Source organism: Carlito syrichta, unplaced genomic scaffold, assembly GCF_000164805.1.
Source record: "Carlito syrichta isolate Samal-C Ts95f unplaced genomic scaffold, Tarsius_syrichta-2.0.1 Scaffold304700, whole genome shotgun sequence".
NCBI classification, from domain to species: domain Eukaryota; kingdom Metazoa; phylum Chordata; class Mammalia; order Primates; family Tarsiidae; genus Carlito; species Carlito syrichta.
Genome location: NW_007248796.1, coordinates 219,265 through 243,480, shown reverse-complemented (window position 1 = coordinate 243,480; position 24,216 = coordinate 219,265). Strand labels below are relative to the sequence as shown.

Sequence of the window (24,216 nt, the reverse complement as noted above, 5' to 3'; positions counted from 1 at the left end):
CAAGAACATACATTGGAGAAAGGACAACTTTAATAAATGGTGCTAGGAAAACTGTATATCCATATGCAGAATAATGAAACTAAGCCCCTTTCACTCCCTATATATAAAAATTAACTCAAAATGGATTAAAGACTTACATCTAAGGCCCAGAATTATAAAACTACTAAAAGAAAACATAGGGCAAACACTTCAGGACATTGGCCTAGGCAAAGATTTTATGGCTAAGACCTCAAAAGCACAGGCAACAAAGACAAAAATGAACAAATGGGACTATATTAAACTAAAAAGCTTCTGCACCACAAAGGAAATCATCAACAAAGTCAAGAGACAACTTGTAAACTGGGAGAAAATATTTGTAAACTATTCATCTGGCAAGGAGTTAATATCTTGAATATATGAGGAACTCAACTCAACAGCAATAAAGCAAGTTTATTTCATTAAAAAGTGGGCAACAGATCTGAATAGACATTTCTCAAAAGTAAATATACAAATGGCCAACAGGTATATGATTAAATGTTCCACATTACTAATTAACAAGGAAATCAAAACTACAGTGTCATATTATCTCACCCCAGCTAGAATGACTGTTATCAAAAAGACAAAAAAAAAAGACAAATGCTTGTGAGGACGCAGGGGAAAGGGCAGAGAAAAGGAATTCTTATACATTGTTAGTGGGAATGTAAATTAGTACAGCATTGTGGAAAATAATATGGAGATTTCTCAAAATACTAGAACTACCATACAATCCAGCAATCCCACTACTGGATATTTATTCAAAGGAAAGGATAACAGTATACCAGAGGAATACCTACACTTCCATGTTTATTGCAACACTATTCACAGTAACCAACATATACAATCAACCTAAGTATCTATCAACGAATGGATAAAGGAAAAAACGGTATATACATATAATATATGTATATATAGACACACACCATGGAATACTATTCAATCACTTAAAACTGAAATCTCTCATTTGCAACAGCATGGATGGAACTGAAGGTCGTTAATGCTAAGTGAAATAAGCCAAACACAGAAAGACAAATATCATATGTTCTTACTCTAATGTGGGAGCCAAAAAAGTTTATGTCATGGACGTAGAAAGTAGAATGATAGTTACCAGAGCCTGGGAAAGGTTGAGGGGAGGAGATGAAGAGAGGCTGGATAATGGATACAGACATATAGCTACATAGATAGAAGAAAGAATAGCACAGTACGGTGAATATAGTTTTAAAATGTTTTCTATTTCAAAGCAGGTCAAATATATTTATAACATGATAAACGTCCAAGGTGACAGATATTCTAAATATCCTGATTTGAGTATGCATGTATCAGAATGTCACATGTAACTTATAAATATGTACGATTATTTTATGTATATATAAGTTATTAAGGCCTTCAGTGGCTCCCAATCACCTGTAGCAGTAATTTCCACTCTTTTCCCCTCTTCTGACAAGCAGGTTTGATAAATGATGGATGCTGTTCATCTGAGCAGCTCCATTCACATCCACTACTATGCCCAGGATTATGTGCAAATTCAAGGATCCCAACTGTAACTCTGCCCTGTTCTCTCCAGCTCAAGAAGGCATATCACAATACACATGAGTGAGAATGACATTCTCATGTGCTCTAATATATTTCAAAAGCAGATTATTCCCCAGCTCTATGCTTTACTGCTGGTAATAAAGTACTTGCAACATGCTTCAAAATTAATCATAGTAGAGGTCAGGACACCACGTCTACAAAATACACACACGTTGTTAAGTCTTGACTCCTTTGTGTGGTATATAGTACAATACATTTTTGCAGTCTGCATCTAAACCTGATCTCAGGGTCAGCTAATCCAGCCCTATTCCCCTAACTCTCACCTGGAATACACACATATCCTTTCCAGATTACATAAACATCATGAAACACAATCTGCAATTATAAATACCCTCACTTTTGTTCTTTTTGACTGAAATATTCTCTGCTCACTCTATACTTGGTGCCCCCCACCCCTCACCTTTAATTACAAACACAAATGTTTGTTCCTCTGGGAAACCTTCTGAGTAGACCTTCATCCCACTCTATCCCAGCCCAAGCTTCAGGAAGAACTGTGGACCCTCTCCTGTGTTTCTACACTACTTTGTATCATTTGGTTACAGTTTTTTTTTTTAAGTCATTTTATTCTTTTATAGCCCACACATATTATATACCTTTATTCACCAAGACCATAAACCATGCTTTATTTCTTCGTATTCCCAGAATCCAGCATAGTGTCTTACATAGAAAATACACTTAAGGAATATTTGTTGAAGATGCTTCAGCAAAGGTTGTAGACAGAACAGATCTAGGCATCCTATTGATTGTGCTATGGTTTGTTATTTTTATTAAAGAAAAAAGTAAGTGTGCAAGGGCAAAAATATTTGGCATGAAAAGATGTTTTTCCTTTTGTGTAGTCGAAAGAATTATTTCACAGTAACGTCTTCTCAGGAGCTGATCATACAAGCCCTGAATTTCCTTTTCTTCCCCAAGTCTTTAAATGTGTATCTTTGAGGATTTCACTGCATGTTGCCACATCCTCCAGAGGGTGAGAAGGAAAAATGAGACTCAATTTGCTGCTTTTCTGTTCTCAGCATCTCTGTTGAAACATTTGAGAGGGAAAGAAATATTGACGCTGATATAATAGCTTTCACAGTTATCTTCATAACTCTATATCTTCAATTAGTGTAGATGTGGGCATTGTACCTCTTTGTTCATGAGCATGTTCATTAAAAAGATTAATATAAATGAACCGAGATATTCTCTAAGGATAAATGTATCAGCAGTGAGAATAATTTGGAAATCATTTAGTCAGAGTTTCTGTCATTTTTCCTTTTTTCATTTTAAGAAACAAATATAAACATTGAAAGAGATCATCTTATTCTTATAAGAACAATGAAGTTAGGAGAATGAGATTGGTATATTATATAGTTTCTTGTAACAAGAGATAATCAATACATGTCTTATTATGGGGGCTACTGTATATTGAACATCCAGAATTTACCCTAAAGATGATAGATAGATAGAGAGCGATAGGAGAGAAAGGGAGAGAGATACAAAGGGTGACAGGCTTATTTATTCTTGCTGTTTATTTACAACATTTAAAAGCTTTGTATTAAATTGGTATCATCTATGTTTTCATATTTTCCAAAGGTATTAATTTAAAGAATCTTGTCAAGAAAAAGGCAATCTCAAATTTGCTCCTTAATGACTTAAGAGTTAGCTAGTTTTACAGACATCTTATCAACAGGAAAAGAGAAAAGGTAGTCTCAATACAAAGTCACAGTCACTTTATTTTATAGCTCAGGAAGCTACTCAGCACGTGCATGTTGTATCCTTTATGTAGAGCACGGCTTGTTTTTCTTTTTTATTTCTTTGCATCTAGTAACATTATCGCATGAGCTTCTTATACCTATTGTGAATCTTCATGAGGCTATCCTACCTTTCCTTCACTAAAAAGGTGGATTTATCTTTTAGATATTCATGTTGAAGAGGAATTGGATTGGCCTGGAGTCTACTTATTACCAGGACAGGTTTCTGGGGTGGCCTTGGACCCTAAGAATAACCTGGTGATTTTCCACAGAGGTGACCATGTCTGGGATGGAAAGTAAGTAATATTTTCTTCCTTCAAAGAGTAAATGGAAATCAAAAATAGTATACATAATTTTTCATTAAACTAAGAATAATGGTGAGTGAACTGTAAAGGTTTTTTTTTTTAGCTTGATTTTTATGAGCGAAATATATTTGTCTTTCTAATGTGTGGCTTTAATAAGTAGGAGAGGAAGTCTTGTGCATTTTAAAACAAAGTAATTCCAACTAGTTTATGAAAAGGAGGCAGGAACAATCTGTGATTCGGCCTACTCACCATTTGCTCCCTTCTCCTGGAAGCTAACTCTACTTCCTAAAAGGAAGACTATAAAAGATAGTTCATTAAGTACATTGCTGAAGAACTTTAAGTCTTCAAAGAAAGTGATCATGAGAAGTGATCAACTAAGACAGGTTACTGGTTGGCTTTCATAAAGCATATTGTTATTTTCATGTCCTGGGTGTAAAACTATTCTAGAGCCATTGGATGCTTCCTTTTCATTAGACCACTCCATGGCAGTCCTAACAGTTAATCTTCTGAACACTGAATTTGGCCACCACATGGATAGAAATAATAACTTGGCCTTCATGTTTCAATTTAGATTAATCTTATTACTCAAATTTGCTCCTTCCATGGGCTTCAAAGACTTGAGAATAGCACTAGGACCATCTGCTTTATCCTCTGGGTTCCCCTTTCCAAACTTTCATTGTATCTTCTGCTACCTGTTTAAGGGACTTGTAGTAAAAATCTCTAACATTTATTGAGAGTTACCTGTGGATTAACATCATCATCCACATTCTACAGAAGAAGAAATCAAAAGAAGTTAAGTGTTGTATCCAAAGTCTCTCAGTTAGCGAGCAGCAAAGCCAGACTTCAGCTGCCTTTTGTCTGACTCCAGGGTTGGCCTAGGTGACCACCTTGTGATACTGCCTTTAATAGAATTGTAAGCACATTCACATGACTGTATTTTTAAAAGCTTGTTCCAGAATTTAGCAAGTTATTTTAGTTCTCCTGAGTAATGAATATCCATTTATTCAATCCTTTTATTGTAAATTTGCATATGAAGGTGAATTTTAACATCTCTTCTCAGCGAAGTCTAATATGTCTTCTCCTTTCATAACTATAGGGTCTCATCTGGAGAACTGAGACTCTACATGTATTGTTCAATTGTTGTTCTTCCATGTCTAGAGATGTTGGATACACTTATATTAAACTTGCTCTGTCACATATACATATGTGTACTTTCTTTGTACAGTTGAATATAGAATTCAGTCAACATTTCAGAATAGATTAGTAGCTGTGTTACTGTTTAATTGTCCTCTCCAGTTGTCACACTTGAAAATAGAATCCGAAAAAGATCCCTTCAGGGTTCAAAGCAAACAATCAAACACAACCTTCTCATTCATACCTCTCTGTTACATCATCTTAGTCATTATTGCACATCTAATGGTATTTTAACAAGTGCTTTTAAAAGCAAACTATTACTATTCATCACAGCATATTCTTCATTTTGATGAACATTGCTACATTTTCTGCATGGATTTCTATCCACATTTTACCAGAGGAGAAAATTACAGCATCATTTTCTCCATTGATACTTTTTCAGCTGGCTAAAGCTAAATTGGACAAAATCCAATTTTCCATTTTAATGTGATACTCATTCCAAGTAAACAGCAGAATCTGGAACAGTTTAACAGAAAAAGGGATCAGTAAAGGCCAACTTGGGGTAGGAAATGACATAGGACTATGAAACAAGAGCCTCATAAGAGCATTTTCTGTGGCTTATATGGCAAAGTTAGCATCTAGATAACCGGAACCCTGTGGAAGTAGATTCCAGTTTCATTGCCAAAGCCCTGGTATGTTTGCCTTGATAAATGACATCCACAAAGGGGTGCCATTGAAAATGTATAACTTTTTCAGAGCAAACTGCTGATTTTACTCATTAAATCTGTTTTTCCTTCTCCTTCATCTTTGTGTTTCAGATGTAAGAATATTTGTTATCTGTCTTTTTTTCTCCCTTCCTGGTATCTCCTGTTGGCTCCTAGCAGCCTTTGCAATCCATAGTCATAAGAAGATTCTTACTGGCCCTCAGATCTCTGTCCTAACCACTCTCTGCTTTATTATTCATGAAGAGTATTAGAAGTGGATCACTCTGTTAGTTATTTTTTTAGAAAAATAGATTTGGATTTATTCAAAGAACAAATTAAATTCAGGCTCTGCTCTTTGGTCATGCATGACCATCCTTCCTACGTATATAAGTCACATTATATAAATTGGACAAAGTACATAGTTTTTTTCCTCCATTAAAAAAAATCCAAGGATTATACAAAAAAAAAAAAAAACCCAGCACATTCTTATAGAATTTATGATATACTGGTAAGGGGCAGTAAAAGTTAAAAATTGGGTGGAAATTGCATTCTTGTTGCTACCTCTGTTTGAATAGAGTAATGAGAAATCCTATATTAATTTTCCTTGGAATCTTTCCCATCCTCATATTTCTCAGGTTCACAGAATTATTGGTTCCATAAGACCAAGACTTGTTCTAAATCAAATCTAAGCACTCTGTGTCCCATAGTTCTTAAAAGGTAATCATTCTTTAAGTATCAGACAGTACTTGGAGTTAGCAATAATCCCTAATTAATACTCAGTACCCAAAGCTCCTTTGCTATCATTACATCACTTCTCTTTTTAAGTACTATTATTCTTCATTCCTACTTGATAGCCCTGTTCAGCCCTTACTCTTTTACTTAACCATGCTAAATAAACATGGCAGCCAAAGTAATAATTAATAGTAATAATAAAAATTAACCTCCTGAATGATGATAGTCACTTCCATTCTCCATTTGATCTCCATCTCCCTCCCTTACTTCAATATTGCTACTTTAAGAGGCTTCTTCTAGCTGAGATAAGAAAAGTCAATTGCCAGCAGGGTGTAATGAAACTTTGAAGAGCCTGCTGTCTGCCCTGGTGTTAGGGCAGCAAGGCAGCTAGAGCTCTTTAAAGTTTAAATGCCTCCCAGCAGGAGCTGGGTAGCTCCTGCCTCAGTAATTGGCTTAAAATCACCACCACTGTCAAAGGCTTGCTTCTTGGCCTCTCTTTCCTGTATCTCAGCTATGATTGGGGTGTACTATACAGGACTGACCTCACATACCCACTTAACTAAACTATGGGTCTTGCCCCTAACTTTTAGATGTTAAAAGTTATGTCCTTTATTTCATTTATCATTTCTTCACAGGGAGTTGGAAAGTATCTTGGAAGTTGTATCATTTCAGATTCTTTTGTTACTACTAAGAGAGAAAACTCAATATAAACTTGCTTAGGACAAAAGGGAATTTATTGGGGTGTATATACATGAAAGTTTCAAGGGATATGGTAGCCCAAATGACATCACCAGCTTCTATTATACAATTCATTTTGTCTAGCGTGGCTCTATTTCCAGGCTCTGATTCCTGTTGTTTTCCCTTTCCCTTTGCAGCTTCAGAATCACATTAGCATACAAATCACACAAAAGAGATAGTCTACATCTCTGATAAGTCAACAGAAGCTCATTAAATTTAGGCTTTGTAACATTCTTAGTCTGACCTAGATCATGTCACCTCCCACCTTGAACTAATCATTGTAGGTGGAGGAATAAGATCCATTCTTCAGCTCAGCCAAAGTCTTTTGTTCTACCCCTAGCATGTGGGAATAGTGTCAACATCATATGAAACAAATGGGCTGAGAGTGGACCTCAAAATGTTGGGTCAATTAAGATGACAGGTTGTGGTTCTTCTACGTTTGCACTTCTTTCATACTTTGGGATTTAATTGGGTCTGGAGAACAGAATTCAAAGTGACTGAGTGGTTCCATAGCACCTTCATGCCAGAGTGAAAACTGTAAAGAGTTCTACAAAAAGAACTTTCAGCATTCCACCTTTCTCTCTCATATTGCCATTCTGCACTTGACTCTAGCCATTTCCTTCTAGTTTTATGGAAGAAACTAAAAAAGTTGCCCCATTTATTGCTCCATTTTGTGCTAATGAAACCAACTAAAACCTCATTAACACAAAGTGGGGCAATAATCACCTGGGAACCTATCTCCAGCCTCCTACATAAGGCACTCTCTTCTAAGACTCCTTCAACTGCTATCTAGTGCTCGAACTTTTTCAAGCCCAGAAATTTCCTAGATATGAGATATACTATTCAATTAACTTCTTCATTTTGTTCAACTCACATCTGAGTCCTTTAACTTCACCCTCTTGACAACAATGCAGGGCAAATTTATTCTTATTTATCCCTGTCAACTGCTTGCATATTTGAAAAGTCTAATCTTTTGTGAACTAAATATTCCTCAGGCCTCAACCAATCTTCATGCTGACATGATTACTTTCATATGAAGGCACTGGTTTCTCAACCCTTTAAAGTGTTTGGTCTCAAAGTGGCCACAATACCTTATGTATTATCTTGATTGGTGATACAATTACTTCCCTTGATGTGTATTCTAGGTATCCATTAGTATGAAATAATTGTATTGACTTTTTTTTTGCAGTTATATCACCATGTTGCCTTATGTTAAATTTGTAATTGCAATTATCCAAATATATGTCATATCACCAAATATATGTCATAAAATTGTGATTTTTGTTTGTTTGTTTGTTTTGAGTTGGAGTCTCACTCTGTAGCTTAGACTGGAATGCAGTGGTATACTCACGGCTACCACAGCCTCAACCTGCTGGGCTTAGGCAGTCCTTCCACCTCAGCCTCCCAAGAAGCTGGGACTATAGGCCCATACCACTCATCCAGCGAATTTTTATTTATTTATTATAGAGATGAAGTATTGCCAAGTTTCCCAGGCCAGTCTCAAACCCCAGGCTCAAGGAATCGTTCGTCTTGTCCTCTCAAAGTGCTAGGATTACAGACATGAACCACCATGCCTGACCTGTGCTGATATGTTTACTGGAAATTTATGTAGCGTCTTTAATACATTCAATTCAGGACTTTATTCCAATTATGTTTCAATTCATTAGAGTCAGCATTGTTTCAGTTTTCAGATATTATTTGAACCTTGATTAGCCAGAGAATGAGCTGCCCCTCCCAACCCTGTATTAGATGTTTGATAAACTTGCCTTTTTATATTTCCCTAAAGATTGTTTATAATATTTGAATAGTTGAGTGGTTGGTTTTGCAAGTTTTGTTTGTAAAGAACTCGTAATCTTCTGGGAATCTTCTCTCCTCCAATCCCTAAATAGCTCATAAAACATCTCTTTATCATTGCTTTATTGGATTTTGCCAAGATCTATTGTTTTAAAATCTGTCTGCTTCCTAACTTGCAAAACAGTCAGTTCAAGATTTGCCTCACTAGTTTTCTGGAGCCTCAGTTAATATGACAGTTTGAGGCTCAGCTTTTACATCTCAATTTCTTTCACACTTTAGGACTTAATTGGGCCTAGAGAGCAGAACTCAAACTGACTGAGTGGTGCCGTAGCACCTTCATGCCTGAGGGGAAACTGTAAGGAGTTCTACAAAAGAACATTTCAGTGTTCCACCTTTCTCATATTGCCATTTTGCTCTTGACACAAGCCATTTTCTTCCAGTTTTATGCTATTTCAATTCTTCTTGATTATATTACTATTATTCCATCTCTTCTACACTTACACTTGGAATTTGATAACTGGAGGGGAAATTCTCCAATTTTCAGTAAGGTCAATTCTAGCAAGGGAAAACCACATTTATTTGAAGACAAGAGACCTGGTTTTGAATCTTGGTTACCATCTCCCCTCTTTGAGAAATGCACCAGGACATTTGAACTTTCTTACTCTTAGTTCCCTTGTCTAAAAATCGAAGGCTTTAATAAGTGCCTTATACTAGTGCATAATAAAATGGACTTTAAGTGACTTGTCTCCAGTGGCCTTACTGATTGTACAGACTCTAGAGCTTGGATGCTGTGATACCTAGTTCTTTTTATCCCTATTTGTAGTGTCTCTAGTTTTAGGTCCATTAGGGCACTAAACAGTCATACTGGGTTTTTGTTGTTGTTGTTATTGTTGTTTTATAGAGATGTGGGGTATAAGTGAGAATTAACTATATAAGTAGGTTGCATGCAGGTGAAGTGGGCTTCTAACTGGCTCTCACTCCCCTGATAGTGGACCAGGTATCTTTTGTGTTGTTGCGTGTCTCCCACCCTCTTCCTTCTCTATCTTCCTTTCCTAGCAGTGGCCAGCAACTGCTGATCCCTCCCTTGTGCTAATGTGACTAATGTTCAGGGCCCACCTATGAATGAGAACATGTGGTATCCAGTTCTTTGTTTCTGGGATAGATCACTTGGTATGATGGGCTCCAACTCCATTCAATTTGCTGCAGAGTCCATGATTTTGTTCTTCCTTATGGCTGCATATTACTCCATCATGTATATGTGCCATATTTTCTTTATCCAGTCCACTTTCAATTGGCAGTAGGGTTGGTTCCGTGTTTTTACTGTTGTGAATCATACTGTGTTTTTTTTTTCTTTTTTGTCTGCCCACCTCTTTTCTTCCTCACAAGGGATTTTTTTACAATGTACATATATTCAGAAGTAAATGTTTCTAACATAATATTAAGTTGTATCTCATTGAGAGTCACTGGCCTTTATATGATGTGTCTTTGTTTTCCTAAGGGTACATTTCCATTTGAAAACCTATAGTTCTTTCTTTAGATTCTTAATTTATATAATTACAGCATTATATTTTACGCCTTTCTTCAGTTGCTATAATTTATTTGCATTCCCTTAATTTTGATTGATAGTACAGAAGTTTATTTTCTCTTACTCTAGCTCTTTTTTGTGTGAATATAGCAAAGCATTTCTTCTCAACCTTATCTAAACTGTTTGATTAGCTGCTAATGTGCAAAATCATTAATGGGGAATTCAAACTGCTAAAATAAAGAACTGATGAATTCCAGTCCATAGGCCACAGTTCAGTCTTTTCAGCTGAGTGCTTTTCCAGAGACGCAAAGAAAAAACATCACTGCTCCAGGCACTGTGTGAAATGTGCAGGGAATTATTACATCCTGTAAAAAGTTAAATGTGGTTGAAATAAAGACCTCTCTGCAGCAAATAATATGGGGCAGCTGCTTTAGAACACTAAATAAGCAGTTTGCTATAGCAACGGTATATCCAACTCTATAATCTGGCATCCATTTGTGAACTGTTCAAGGGTTACCATTCTTTGAATTACAAGAGAGTTTATAAACTACCTTATTTGGTAGGTTTAATGTGTGTGTGTATGTGAGTGTGATTTTCTCATTTAAGAAAAGACATCAATTTATTTTATTATTTGCCCTGTGTAACTACCAGGGGCCACCTCTTAGTTCCATGAGACTCCAGACATCCTGAGTGAAAGGATTAGGACCAGTCAATTGAGTAACTGAAGGTCCCTTGATGTTGCCAGTTTAAGCATATAGACATCTGTTAAAGGATATCACAAAGATTTTAAATGAAGTGGTCAGGCCTATTTTGTAATTCCTTTAAAGCAATATTCTTCCGAAGAATTCAAGATTTTTTCTTGTTACTTATGTTACTGAAGTAAACTAATATATTTAAATGGTGTTAATAGAAGTAGAGTGTTTCATTTTTGGATTTGTTTTGTTATGTTTTGTAATTTTATTAATTTTGTTTTGAGCAGTGCTAGTTAAATGAATAGATTCTCTAATCAGTAAATTCTAGAACTTGTCAAATCTCTGATACCCTTGACAGTGAAAGTATAGTAATAATATGAATAATAATCATAAAGCTATGGAAAAGTGGCTAGTCATAAAGTGCACTTTGTACACACAGATGACATGAGTGGAATTTGTGGTAAGCAAATGGAACTCCAAAAATTCCAAATTATTAGGTACATTGTAATAAGATACTGGGAAAGATATCTTGATAAGTTCAGAGATCTGAATTTTTTTTATGGATCCAACCTTTAGTTATAAAAATCTGATTTATTTACTCTGTCTCATTTAGTTTTGTTACTTACTTTTCATTCCTTTGCTGTCTCGCAATTTTCTATTACAACATCAAAAAGTGGATACTGAAATAAAAGTGGATGATCCTCAAATTAGTTAATTTTACTATTTTCCATCACCACTGGAAACTTGAAATTTCTAGATTATAAGTGTAAATGTCCTCACACAAATTGTGTTTGTGACAGCAAAACATTAATTACTTGATGTATTTTTTCCCTCACTTATGTGCAGCATAGAACAGTACCATTGATAAAGGATGTTTTTCATTTGCCTACTCATCAGCTACAATATTTTCATTTGACGTGACTGGCACAAGTACTGTGGGTTTGTGTTACTTCTGTTTCTTCCTTAATGCAGCTTGTTTGCTTAGAATCCAAGCTAAACATTTCAGATCTATGACTCTATGAGTTTACATGGCTACAAACTAGTAATTTAAACTACAGTTTACATTTTGAAATTTGAGTGCCTGAAGAAATTAGCTGGAGCTATTAGAAATACTTTAAGCTACAGAGGTTCAGTGTATTCTCCTGGGGGGAGAAAATCTCCTTTCTACTCCAGGTCAATAAATTGTAGGAATGTTATTTCCTAAAATATTATGACCAACGCTTTAGGACTAATGTTTACACAAATGAAAAGACAGATCAAAGGGGCACTCATCTTACAGAATTACTGGAACTTATTCTTGGGAAAACCATGAACAAGTAAATAAATCAGATTTCCTGAATGGTTCGTCATTCTGCAGAGAGGAGGAGATGTGAATTAGGTGTGCTGAGGTCTGATATGTGCCAGTTTTGTTATACAACCAGCCATTGGACTGCTACTATTATTGGCTCAATGGTGGGGTGGGAAAGGAAGTATACTCCATGTTCAAGCAAATAAGCTGTGAGAATAAGTGAAAATTTTAGGAAATAGAAAAGGAAAGGGGAAATCTAAATTTAATCAGTCAATTTTATCAAAATCAGTATCCCAATTGTGATATTACATATATTAGGCAAAATGGAGAAATGGGATAAAGTATACATAGAATTTTTATTATTTCTTAAATTGCATGTGGAGCTACAATTATCTCAATTAAAATTTCCTTTTAAAAAAAAAGTGCAGCTGGACTCGGGGGCTCAGCCTGTAATCCCGCGCCTTTGGGAGGCTGAGGTGAGTGGATTGCCTGAGCCCGCGGGTTCGAGACCCGCCTGGGCAGCGAGACCTCATCTCTACAATAAATCAAAAAAATCAGCTGGGCGTGGTAGCGCATGCCTGTAATTCCGGCTACTCAGAAGGCTGAGGCGGAAGGATCACCGGAGCCTAGCAGGTTGAGGCTGCGGTGGCCGGGAGCGGCCACTGCACTCCAGTCTGGGTGACAGAGTGAGACTCCAACTAAAAACATAAAACAAAAAAAAACAAAAAAACAAAACAAAACAAAAGAGTACAAAAGGTTTTAACTTATAGTAGTCAGGGAAAACATACTTTTCACATTATTTTGATTGCCTTTGTGCTCTACCAAAGCTCTGAAATGTTTCTGAATAATGAGGAATGTAAGACTTAAACCTTAAAAGAGATAATGAATGAAGAAACTGTATCCCACTACACATGAATGTTAAACTTACAGCATAATGAGTCTTAGATGTGTTAATCTAGTCAATATTATAGTCAAGTTGGAAAAACAAGGCAAAAGATCATTGATGTTTAAATCCAGTACCTTTGTTTTCTTGAGGAGTAGTTATGATGTTTTCAGTAAAGATACTCATATTGAAAATAGTTTCAAATATAAGATAAACTCTTTGGTGTTTCATTGTAGCAAGAAAGAGTGACTTCCTGTTTGCCCTTCACTGGTCCATGATTTAATAATGCTATGAATATTCTTACATAGTTTTCTGTCTAATAATATTTCACATTTCAGTTTAATAATGAATATCTTATAAAATCAGTTTGTTAGTGATGTTACTTTCATTTTATAAATTTATGTGGTTTTTTTTTCTAGATACCACTGTGGTTTTAACTGTACATAATAGCATGTATAAGCAGTACTACTTAAGTTTTAGGTTGACAAACCTGAATCAATATTTTGTGTTCAACCGAGTGCATCATTAATAAGAACTACTTCAGGGACTTATTGTTATCTTTCAAGAAAAATATACCCCAAAGACTGTAACAGTCAGGATAATTGTGTGATATATATTTTTAACGGCAAGAGAATGTAATTTAAACATTTTTGTTCTTCTACTGGGACTCTACATAAGTTACATAAAAATGTCAACCAACTAATCAATGGATGCATGACAGATTTGAGCAGTCTGTTACCTTCCCAAATTGCAAATATATCCAACAAATATTTGATGTTTTCAGATTCTTCTTTTACTTATACAGTTGTGCTACAAAATATTAATAATAAATTTTCACAGTCTTGCCTGGTGCTATAAAGGAAATTTTATTTTACAGAAATATTCATGGATTGTCAACCGACTATGTATGTGTTTTTATATATACACACACATGGCTCAACTATGTGTTGATCCAATCCTTTTTTTGAAAAGTCAAGTTGGTTTCTTGGTGCTTTATGCATTTACCTCTCTTTTACATAAGCTTAGAAATGTTGTCTTTGTCATTTATCCCCCATTAGCATGTAATTTCCCAACCCAGAAATGAAATAAATACAATGTCTATAAAAATTGTCAATTTAAGGAAAGATATTACTAACAATTTAGATAAAAATATAAAATTTAAAAATACACATAAACATATATGTCCATAATATTTTATAATAACCTGGAAGGTACTAAGTTAAAAAGTAGAAATTATCATATTTTTAAGTTTTTAATTATTCCATAATTGCCCCTTTTGTATTTAGAGAAAAGTTATTATATGGAAAAATTTTTATCTCTAAGCATATTTTTGTTGTGAGAATAAATCATTTTATATTTTTTAAAAGTTTGGAGCATTCTGTTCTATAATCCTAAAATATGTGTTTGCATGTTGTACCTATGCCAAGTTCAATAACAAGCATTGTTTATCACTACTCTTTCAGCTATTATTATCATTACTGAGAAAGTCAAAATAAGTTATACTTTCTGTTATAATTTGAAATAAAATATCTATCAAATTATTGTAAAATATTTTGAAGAGCTTTAAAAAAACTGTAGTTACATTAAGAATTCTTGATCAGTGTTTCTGATGTGCTTAGGAATCACCCAGGAGTCTTGTGAAGGTGCTGCATCAGGTCTAGTGACTCTGAAACAGCATTTCCCAGCAATGCTGATGCTGGTGCTCCCCTGACCACCCTGAGGAGCATGATTCTACAGGATAAGGGTGTATACTGTAATCCAAAGGATTGAAATCTGGAAGACAGAGTGAAGTCAAATACATCTGAACTCTTTTGATTCTGTATTGAGAATCTCAAGCAAGTCAGCTGCATTTCTCAATTTCATTGGAGTTTCTGATTGGTTTATTTTTCATTCTATTGCATTTTGTTTAGCTCTTTTGACAGCAAGTTTGTTTACCAGCAAAGAGGACTTGGACCAATTGAAGAAGACACTATTCTTGTCATAGATCCAAATAATGCTGCAGTACTCCAATCTAGTGGAAAAAATCTGTGAGTTAAATAGCTTATGCTGTTATTGAGACTTGTAGTACATATATTGGGTATAAAGTGTATCATGGGGTCTTCAAAGAATGTGTTGTACAAAGACACTTAAGAAAACAGGAGACTGACTGGGTGCAGTGTCTCACACCTAAAATCCCAGCATTTTGGGAGGTCCAAGCAGGAGTATCACTTGAGCCCAGGAGTTCAAAATGAGCCTAGGCAACATAGTGAGACCTCATCTCTACAAAAAATCAAAACATTAGCTGGGCTTGGTGGCATGAGCCTGTAGTCCCAGCTACTCTGGAGACTGAGGCAGAAGGATTGCCTGAGCACAAGAAGTCAAGGCTGTGGTGAACTGTGATTGTGCCATTGCACTCCAGCCTGAATGAGACCCTGACTAAAAAACAAACAAACAAACAAAACAAAACAAAAAATTAAAACTAATTGGACCGTCCCATCTTTCATTTCTAAATAGGTGGTTCTAAATATTAGTATCACCTGGGAAGCTTAAAAAAAAATAGATTGTATGTCTTCTAAGAAATGTCAACTCAGGTCCTTGCTCCTTTTTCAAAATTGCTAAAAGTAAATTTCACATGTCCTCACCACAAAAAATGATAAGTATTTGAGGGGATGGTTATGTTAATTAGCTTAATCATTCTACATTTTGTGTGTGTGTGTATAGCATAACCTTATATTGTACCCCATAAATATTTCTGTTTATAATTTTAAAAAATTAGATTCAGATTTAGTCTGGAGTGGGGCTAATACTCTTAAAGCTCCCCAGTTGATTCTAATAGGTAGTCAAGCTTGCGGAGTCATTGACATACATAGTTAATGAACTGAGTCGCAGGCCAGCCAGATCTGATGATTAAAAATAAAATCCTTTAGAGAGAGATACTTCAGCATAACCAAACTCATCAAGTAATCACCGTCAAAAAAGGGGGCTTCTCTCTTCCCATCTCAACATGAAGACTAAAAATATGTCATTTTTAGTGTTCCTTAGCATGTATATGTAATTTGGCTTTGAAAGCACTCATTATTTGGTTTTATTTCTATCTGGCACTTGCCAGCCAAAAAAAGTTGGCTGATATTCATGGTCATTGAAAGAAAATGGGGGCACCTGCTTCCAGATCTTCTCAGCCATTGTAACCTGGCAGCTTTTGGAGTATACCCTTCTCCATCTGCTTAGGGACAGGGAAGGCCGGTTTCTTTGAAAGGCAGGGTGCCACTGTTTTGAATGCAGCTGCTTGTGGAGATGGTGAAAATGAAGTTTAGACTTATTTTTATAGCATCCTCAGATGGTATATCAGGTATCAAATTCTAATACCAGCTCCACACTCTTGTGTTTGAACCGGTCTTATTGGTGTTTTGGCCATTAACCAGAAGCATCTCAGATTAATTCCTCCAGAGAGGAATTAAGGGAGATGGCAGAGCAACTGCTGCTAAATCAACTTGACCACTGTGGGGTGTCTGTTTGAAAGAAAACCATAACCCTCACATTCAGTTGCCAAAACAGGAATCTAGTTCAGTAAATTAGTCAAGATCAGAGTGTTACAACTTTGGCTCATGGGAAAAAAAAGCCTATGATGCCAACAGCATACTAAGGCCTATGTATGTAAGGTGACAGAGCCTATGAATTGTCAGATGGCGATGGACCAAAACCACCTTAATGTATTGTCTATGCGTGTGTTACCTCTGCCCAAGTTCCTTACCCTGATCATTCAGATTGATTTGTTAAGTAGATTAACGTTCTCTAATGATTATCCAGCTTACCACTTTGCTTAGATGTTCACAGCCCATGTTTGCTGAAAATTGTTTTCTTTGGGTTATACCATGTTTAGTAGGCACTCTTTCAAGCTTTTGAGTCATATTTAATCATTTATATTAACACATTACATTTTTTTGCTGTATCTTTTAACTATTCAAGCTATATAAATCAATTTCTATTTCTCTAGACAGTTTTATACATATTTCCAAGATTTTAATATTTATGATCTTAGAAACTATTTTTAAGTTGAGCTGATTTGTATTTACTCTAGCATGCCATACTTTATAATAAATAGCTGTAATTTATATGTAGGTTGTATTTATAAATTTTAATACTGCTACATACTAATTAAGATTTGTCACATGGAGATCTCTATTATAACAGGTGTTTTTCTTAACAACTCATTTTATTCTTTTCTATAATAATATAATTATACATTCATTGATTTATAAATGTGTATTGCTTTTATGAATTTATTAGAAAATAATTCTTTTCAGGTATGCTTTAGGAGTAGATATATAATTAAACAATTGATTTTATTTTTCAGGTTTTATTTGCCACATGGCTTGAGTGTAGATAAAGATGGAAATTATTGGGTCACAGACGTGGCTCTCCATCAGGTAATCTTCCATTTGCCAGTATTCAAATAGAAGCTAACAGAGTTATGCTTTTGAAGTGCTCTGGAGTTGTGTGGGAGTTTTTTGAATTTCTGGGACCCAGTAAGCTTATAACAAGAAAATGGAACAGCCATGTCTAATCAGCTCAGCCTACTAAAACAAAGTACCATAGACTGGATGACCTATCAAAAACAGAAATTGAAACTTCACAGTTTTGCAGTCTAGAAGTTTAAGATCAGGGTGCCGGCATGATAGAGTTCTGGTAAGGGCCCTCTTCTGGGATGTAGACTGCCAACTTCTGTTGTATCCTCACATGACCAAAAGAGAGTAAGAGCAAGCTCTTTCTTTTTCTAAGGCATTAATCCATTCATGAGGACTTCACTTCATGCCTAATTACCTCCCAAAGCCTCACTTCCTATTACTATCACATTGGGGGTTAGAATTTCAACATGTGAGTCTGGAGGGGGGACAAAAACATTTAATCCATAACAATCCACATTGGAATTTTTATTTTAGAACTCAGTGCTGGGAAAAATAAATGAACAAGTTATTCTTCTCCTTTGGGCTGGTGGGAGGGTTGGGGCCACGATGTGAAGCTCCACTATACTACTATGTGAACCCTCCCAATCTCTCTCTCTCTCTCTTTTTCTTTTTCTTTGTGTGTGTGTGTGTGTGTGTGTCTGTGTGTCTGTGTGTGTCAGAGTCTCACTTTGTCACCCAGGCTGGAGTGCAGTGGCATCATCACACACGGCTACCACAGTTGACCTGTTGGGCTCAGGCAATTCTTCTGTCTCAGCCTTCCAAGTAGGAAGGCATGTACAGGCATGAGCTACCATACTTGGCCAATTTTTAAAAATTTATTACAGATACGAGGTCTCACCATGGTGCCCAGCCTGGTCTCTAACTCCTGGACTCAAGCAGTCATCTCGCCTCAGACTCCCAATGTGCTGAGATTACAGGCATGAACCATCGCACCTGGCCTCCAATTTCCTTTGGTTTCTATATTTGCTTTTATGTCTCCTGTCCCTAGGTCTTATTTCTGTTCCATCACTTGTGTTTTAGGTTTTCTTTCCTAAACTACCTTAATCTTCTATACATTGAGGCTAGATCTCTAATAAATACATATTTATGAATAAAAATCAAATTTGTGTTATTTTTAACAGAAGTTAAATCACAGAGTAGTCAAAAGATCTGCCCCCCAAAATATAAGCTTATCAAGTTTAATACCCTTTTTGTGAACAGATAACAAGAAACTAGGAAAACTGGAGGGAGACATTATCTCAGTAAACATTTATTGCTCACGTATTAAGTAGAGAACATCGTAGTGTTGGCTAAGGAAGCAGAGAAAGGAGGCGTGGGAGTTGGTGGATCAGGATATTCGTGTACTAGTCTCCATTCACCACCAATTAAATGAGAAATCTTGAGCAAATCCTTAATCTCTATAAATGTCTTCATTGATCAAATGAAATAATCAGACCAGATGATTTCTAGGGTTCCATCTAGGTCTAAAACCTATCTTTTTAAGTAAATTTCTGGGAACTTCTACCTCAATTGCTTGTAAAAGTGGTCTTAGTCCTGCAGGTATGTCAATAATATCCATGAAAAGTATGTGAGGTTTTTTTTTCTTTTTTACGAAGGTGTTCAAACTGGATCCAAACAGTCAAGAAGGCCCTCTGTTAATCCTGGGGAGGAGCATGCAACCAGGCAGTGACCAGAATCACTTCTGTCAACCCACTGATGTGGCTGTGGATCCAGGCACTGGAGCCATTTATGTGTCAGATGGGTACTGCAACAGTCGGATTGTACAGTTTTCACCAAGTGGAGAGTTCATCACTCAGTGGGGAGAAGGTACTTAATAAGAATCTTGATCTTTAATTGTAATTCTTAGTCAACATAACTGGCTACCCCTCACGTTCTTTAGGATGTAATTATCCCCTACTGTAAAGAAAATAGGCCACTGTATTGGTCAGTTGGCTTAGTCAGTTTCTCTCTCTCTCTCTCTCTCTCTCTCCCTCTCCTCTGTCTCTCTCTCTCTCTCAATACACACACACATACACACACACACACACACACACACAGATACACACATCTTATAGGGGAAATGCTTCCACCAAAATCTATGTCTAAATAGGGAAAAAGTGTGTAATGTATTTGTAGGTTAGAAATATTATGGAATAAATGTATAAACTGTTTTACTTTATCTTTCCCCAGTTCTAGATGTTTAATGGTATACTATCATGAATTTGGAAAATTATAAAACTATGGTGTCAAACTTTGGGTGATTTTATAAACCTGATGTACATCTGATGCTTTTCTTTATTCTGTAGAGTCTTCAGGAAGCAATCCTAAACCAGGCCAGTTCAGTGTTCCTCATAGCTTGGCCCTTGTGCCTCATTTGGGCCAATTATGTGTGGCAGACAGGGAAAATGGTCGGATTCAGTGTTTTAAAACTGACACCAAAGAATTTGTGAGAGAGATCAAGCATTCATCATTTGGAAGAAATGTATTTGCAATTTCATATATACCAGGTATTTTATCTTAATTTTGGTGACATCTTTTGTTATACTGTCTTCTGTTCTTAAAAGTTACTTGTCTTATCTTAATATACTCTTTTTATAAAGTTTCTTTCTTACTAGGAGTTGAAGATGCATTATATATCAGATCTTAGAGTATCTTAAAACTGTTAGTGCATGGTAAATAATTTTCTTTTGAAGTGCCACTATTCCTTGTACAACGCAAGGATTTAACAACTGTTTGTGATGGGTTAAAAAAATGTTCCCAAACATTGGCTTTTTCCCTTAATTATGATCATTTGCTTTAGTTATTAAGTGATTAATATTATGTCTTCACATAACATCAACAGATGGCATATGTCTGATAAAATCAGTAGTCAAGGTGCTTCTGTTTCACATTTTATTAAAAAGTAGTGGCCAATTTTTTTAAAAAGATAAATATGAAAAATAAGTGAGGCTTATGTATAAATACCAAGAGAAATAACCAATTAAATCATGAAATTTTTTTCTCATTTTCAAAATAGATTTTCTTGATTTTTAGAAAATCTGAGCCGGGCTTGGTGGCTCAGCCTGTAATCCCGCTCTTTGGGAGGCCCAGGTGAGTGAATTGCCTGAGCCCACGGGTTCGAGACCTGCCTGGGCAACTTGGCGAGACCTCATGTCTACAAAAGATCAAAAAAATTAACCGGGCATGGTAGTGCACTCCTGTAGTTCCAGCTACTTGGAAGGCTGAGGCGGAAGGATGGCTGGAGCCCAACAGGTCGAGGCTGCAGTGGCTGGGAGTGGCCACTGCACTCCAGTCTGGGTGACAGAGTGAGACTCAAACTCATAAAAAAAAAAAAAAGAAGAAAAGAAAATCTGAAAAAAACCCAGATTTATTAAATAAAATATGTATAGTTCATATTACAAAATAACTTAGAATAAGATTTCTCTAAATAATGAACAGCTGAAAATACATTTAACTTATGAAATGCATATATAATTTCTAAATGTAATTAAGCTTTATATATGTATTTTTAAATTTTTTTTAATTTAAATATTTTGTAAATTGTTATCTAACAAGTAATAATTATACACATATCTATAGGGTACAATGTGATGTTTTGATATATGCTTACAATGTGAAATGATTAAATCAGGCTTATTAGCAAAGTCATCTCTTCATATACTTATCATTTTTTGTGGTTAAAAAAATTTAAATCTACTCTTTTAGCAACTTTGAAACATATAGTGCATTATTATTTTGTTATAGTCACCATTCTGACCATAATGGAATGAAACTAGAGATCAATAACAAGAAGAACTTTGGACAATTCACAATTAAAGGGCACAATATACTTTATCAAAAATATTTATACCTATATTAAAGTAGCATGGACTTTTATAGTCATTACTATAATATATAGATTTCTTAAGCTATTAAAGCTCCATATGGCTACTTTCTTCCCTAGAAGCCCCCAATTTAATTAAGACATGAAATAAAGGAACCCAGCTGACTAGATGGGGAGCAAGTTTGACTTCCTTACAGGATAAGATATAAGTAATAAAAGGTTTTCATAAATACCAATGAAAGGGAAATTCCTAGGTTGGTTTTACCACATATTTAAAGAAGAATTTGTCAGAACTGTTCACTTAAAAAAGAGGGTAATCAAGTTTATAGCAAACAAAATAAATCAAATATGTGAAGAAAAATATCAGGAGAGAAGATGAGAAGACATCTGGTTAGAAACAGAATCTAAGCAAAAACAATTCTCTCTATGATATTGCCCAATAGTAATTGATATTTATAGTGTTGATTTTTTCCATAGTATGATATTCTTAAAAAATGATAATACTTAAAACATGATGAAAATGCCTTCCACAGTGGTTTAGTATTGTGTATATTTTATTATATTTTAATTCCTTGATAATGTAATATTCAGTCATCAGATTTATTTATTTAACCAAAACGTCACTATTTTCATTGTTTTGGACAGACAGGACTATATCAAGAAATGTTATTTACTACAGAGAGTATTCATGGAATTAAAACTAAAAAGAATGCCTAATTTTTTTAATTAGGAAAAAATTTGTCTTTGGTCTTCTAAAATATGCACCTCACATTTCAAATTCCAGTTGTTTAAAATCAGATTATTCTATTTATACTGTAATTTTACTATCTGCACATTCCTCTATGATTCTCTTTGTAGCAAAGGCAAATATTACATATTTTTTTAAAATCTTATACCTCAAAATTATTGCCCTAAATAACCTGACTGTTCCCAATACCTATTTAGGATGCCTGTGATATCGCTATCTGTATGTCTGTATATCTATATATCAATACCTGTGTATTTCTGATTTCTACTGGCTTTCTAACTGGAACAGACATTTCAGTTCCTGGTTTTTCTATAACAAGATTAATCACCTAACCTAAGTTCGCCCCAATCTGGTTACTCGGAAGGAGACATTTGCTAAGTATTTTATTTTCTACTTTTGTTGGCAATTGTAGGGACCAAAATTTATTGTTTGTTTGTATAATATATATGAATGTATTTAAAATTCAGCGTTATTCACATTTTAAAGAAAAGTTAACTGCATATGTTGTTGCAGGCTTGCTCTTTGCAGTGAATGGGAAGCCTTACTTTGGGGACCAAGAACCAGTACAAGGATTTGTGATGAACTTTTCCAGTGGGGAAATTATAGACGTCTTTGAGCCAATGCGCAAGGTATGTACATTCATCGCCTAGGTTTCAGCTTCCATGAGAATGAAGTTAAAATAAGATATTTGGCATTCAATTTGAACTTAAACAATAATAATAAAAAACTTTTATAGCGATGTGATAATTTTCTTAGCTAGGTTGATGGAGAGAATACAATTTTCATAGAAATATTTCCCCTGAAAAGCAATAAATAGTCAAATTTCATAGCATAGTAACCCTTCAGAAAGAAATGTATTACATTGATAATATATATTTTTATAGTGTTTCAGATCCTTATTTATTATCCAGTCTTCACTGATGTGCTCACTTTGAGCTAAATTCCTCATATCTGTTGTTAAAGAAAGTGAGATGCTTACAGTCTTCACTGTGTATTAGTGGAGTGTTTGCTTTGTTCATTCTCTTAATGGTAATATATTGTGTCAACCAGGATACTAACTTTTAATTCAATTATGCATCTAGAAATAAAAATCAAGTGCAAAGGAAAAGGCTGGACTCCAGATGAACCTTAGCCTCATAAAAATGTGAATTCAAATTTCAGAAAGCATTGTGCCTAAGCATCGGCATCATCAGACATTCAGGGTTGAATGAGTCGCAACATGTGGGTCAGTGCAGCAAACTTGAAAAGAGTCTCACTCCAAGATGAAATTTCCTTTACCTTTCAGTAAACAAGACTCGATATTACACCAGAACATAGAAAGGTATTCCATGTTGACTCAGTAAACCAAAAATCAGTTTATGAATCTCTCAGAATGTTCCTTTAATTAGATTATCATCACAAAGATTAAGCTTGGGTGAAGGAAATGGAAATAATAGGGCATATTGACTCATGTATAAGAAGAGAATCTTCTATCAAGACAGAGATCAAGTTTACATAATGTGCCTGTGCCTATGTTTATGCATATACACTGCTTATCACCTTATAATTCAGTCCTCCGCTTTGTATGATTACATTCTTTAGGAATGTTTCCATCTAAATGTATGAGCTCTATCTTTATGTCTTTGCAGGGTAGCTTAGATAGTAGGACAATAAAGATAGTTCTATCAAATGCCATCAAAAAATTGTGAGGGCAAAATTCACGTAGCCATCCCCCAAATACTTCCTTCCTATAATTAAAGGTCCATTGTTATCTGCTTTCATACATACCCTTCAAACTGGCTTTTTTTGTCTTCTTTCTTCTGCAAGGTAGCTTATGTGGCAGAGGAAGGGAATGGTCCTCTCCCTTCCATACCAAAAAAGAAAAAGGAAAAAAAGAACAGTAAACCCAGGTTATTTCTTCAGCCTTCACAATGAAGACTACAATGACAGTCTTTTGAGCTGAAAATTTCACCTAAGTAAATTATTCATTCAAGTTACATAGAGTATCACATGTGAATCTCAAAACCAAGTCTTTCTTACTTTGAAATATGCTAGCCGGGCTCGGTGGCTCAGCCTGTAATCCCGCGTCTTTGGGAGGCTGAGGTGAGT

The 24,216-nt window shown here is 35.3% G+C and overlaps 1 protein-coding gene across 10 annotated transcripts in view; it reads left to right on the top strand.

Annotated features, from left to right (window-relative positions):
• Positions 1 to 24,216, top strand: part of PAM (peptidylglycine alpha-amidating monooxygenase) — a 167,500-nt gene that overhangs the window by 126,855 nt on the left and 16,429 nt on the right. For all 10 annotated transcript variants that reach the window (XM_021713729.1, XM_008060684.2, XM_021713728.1 and 7 more), the window contains 6 exons: positions 3,505 to 3,634; positions 15,044 to 15,160; positions 17,467 to 17,539; positions 19,174 to 19,384; positions 19,864 to 20,064; positions 22,642 to 22,757. In XM_021713729.1, coding sequence (XP_021569404.1) covers positions 3,505 to 3,634; positions 15,044 to 15,160; positions 17,467 to 17,539; positions 19,174 to 19,384; positions 19,864 to 20,064; positions 22,642 to 22,757 — 848 coding nt within the window. The remainder of the gene's footprint in view (positions 1 to 3,504; positions 3,635 to 15,043; positions 15,161 to 17,466; positions 17,540 to 19,173; positions 19,385 to 19,863; positions 20,065 to 22,641; positions 22,758 to 24,216) is intronic.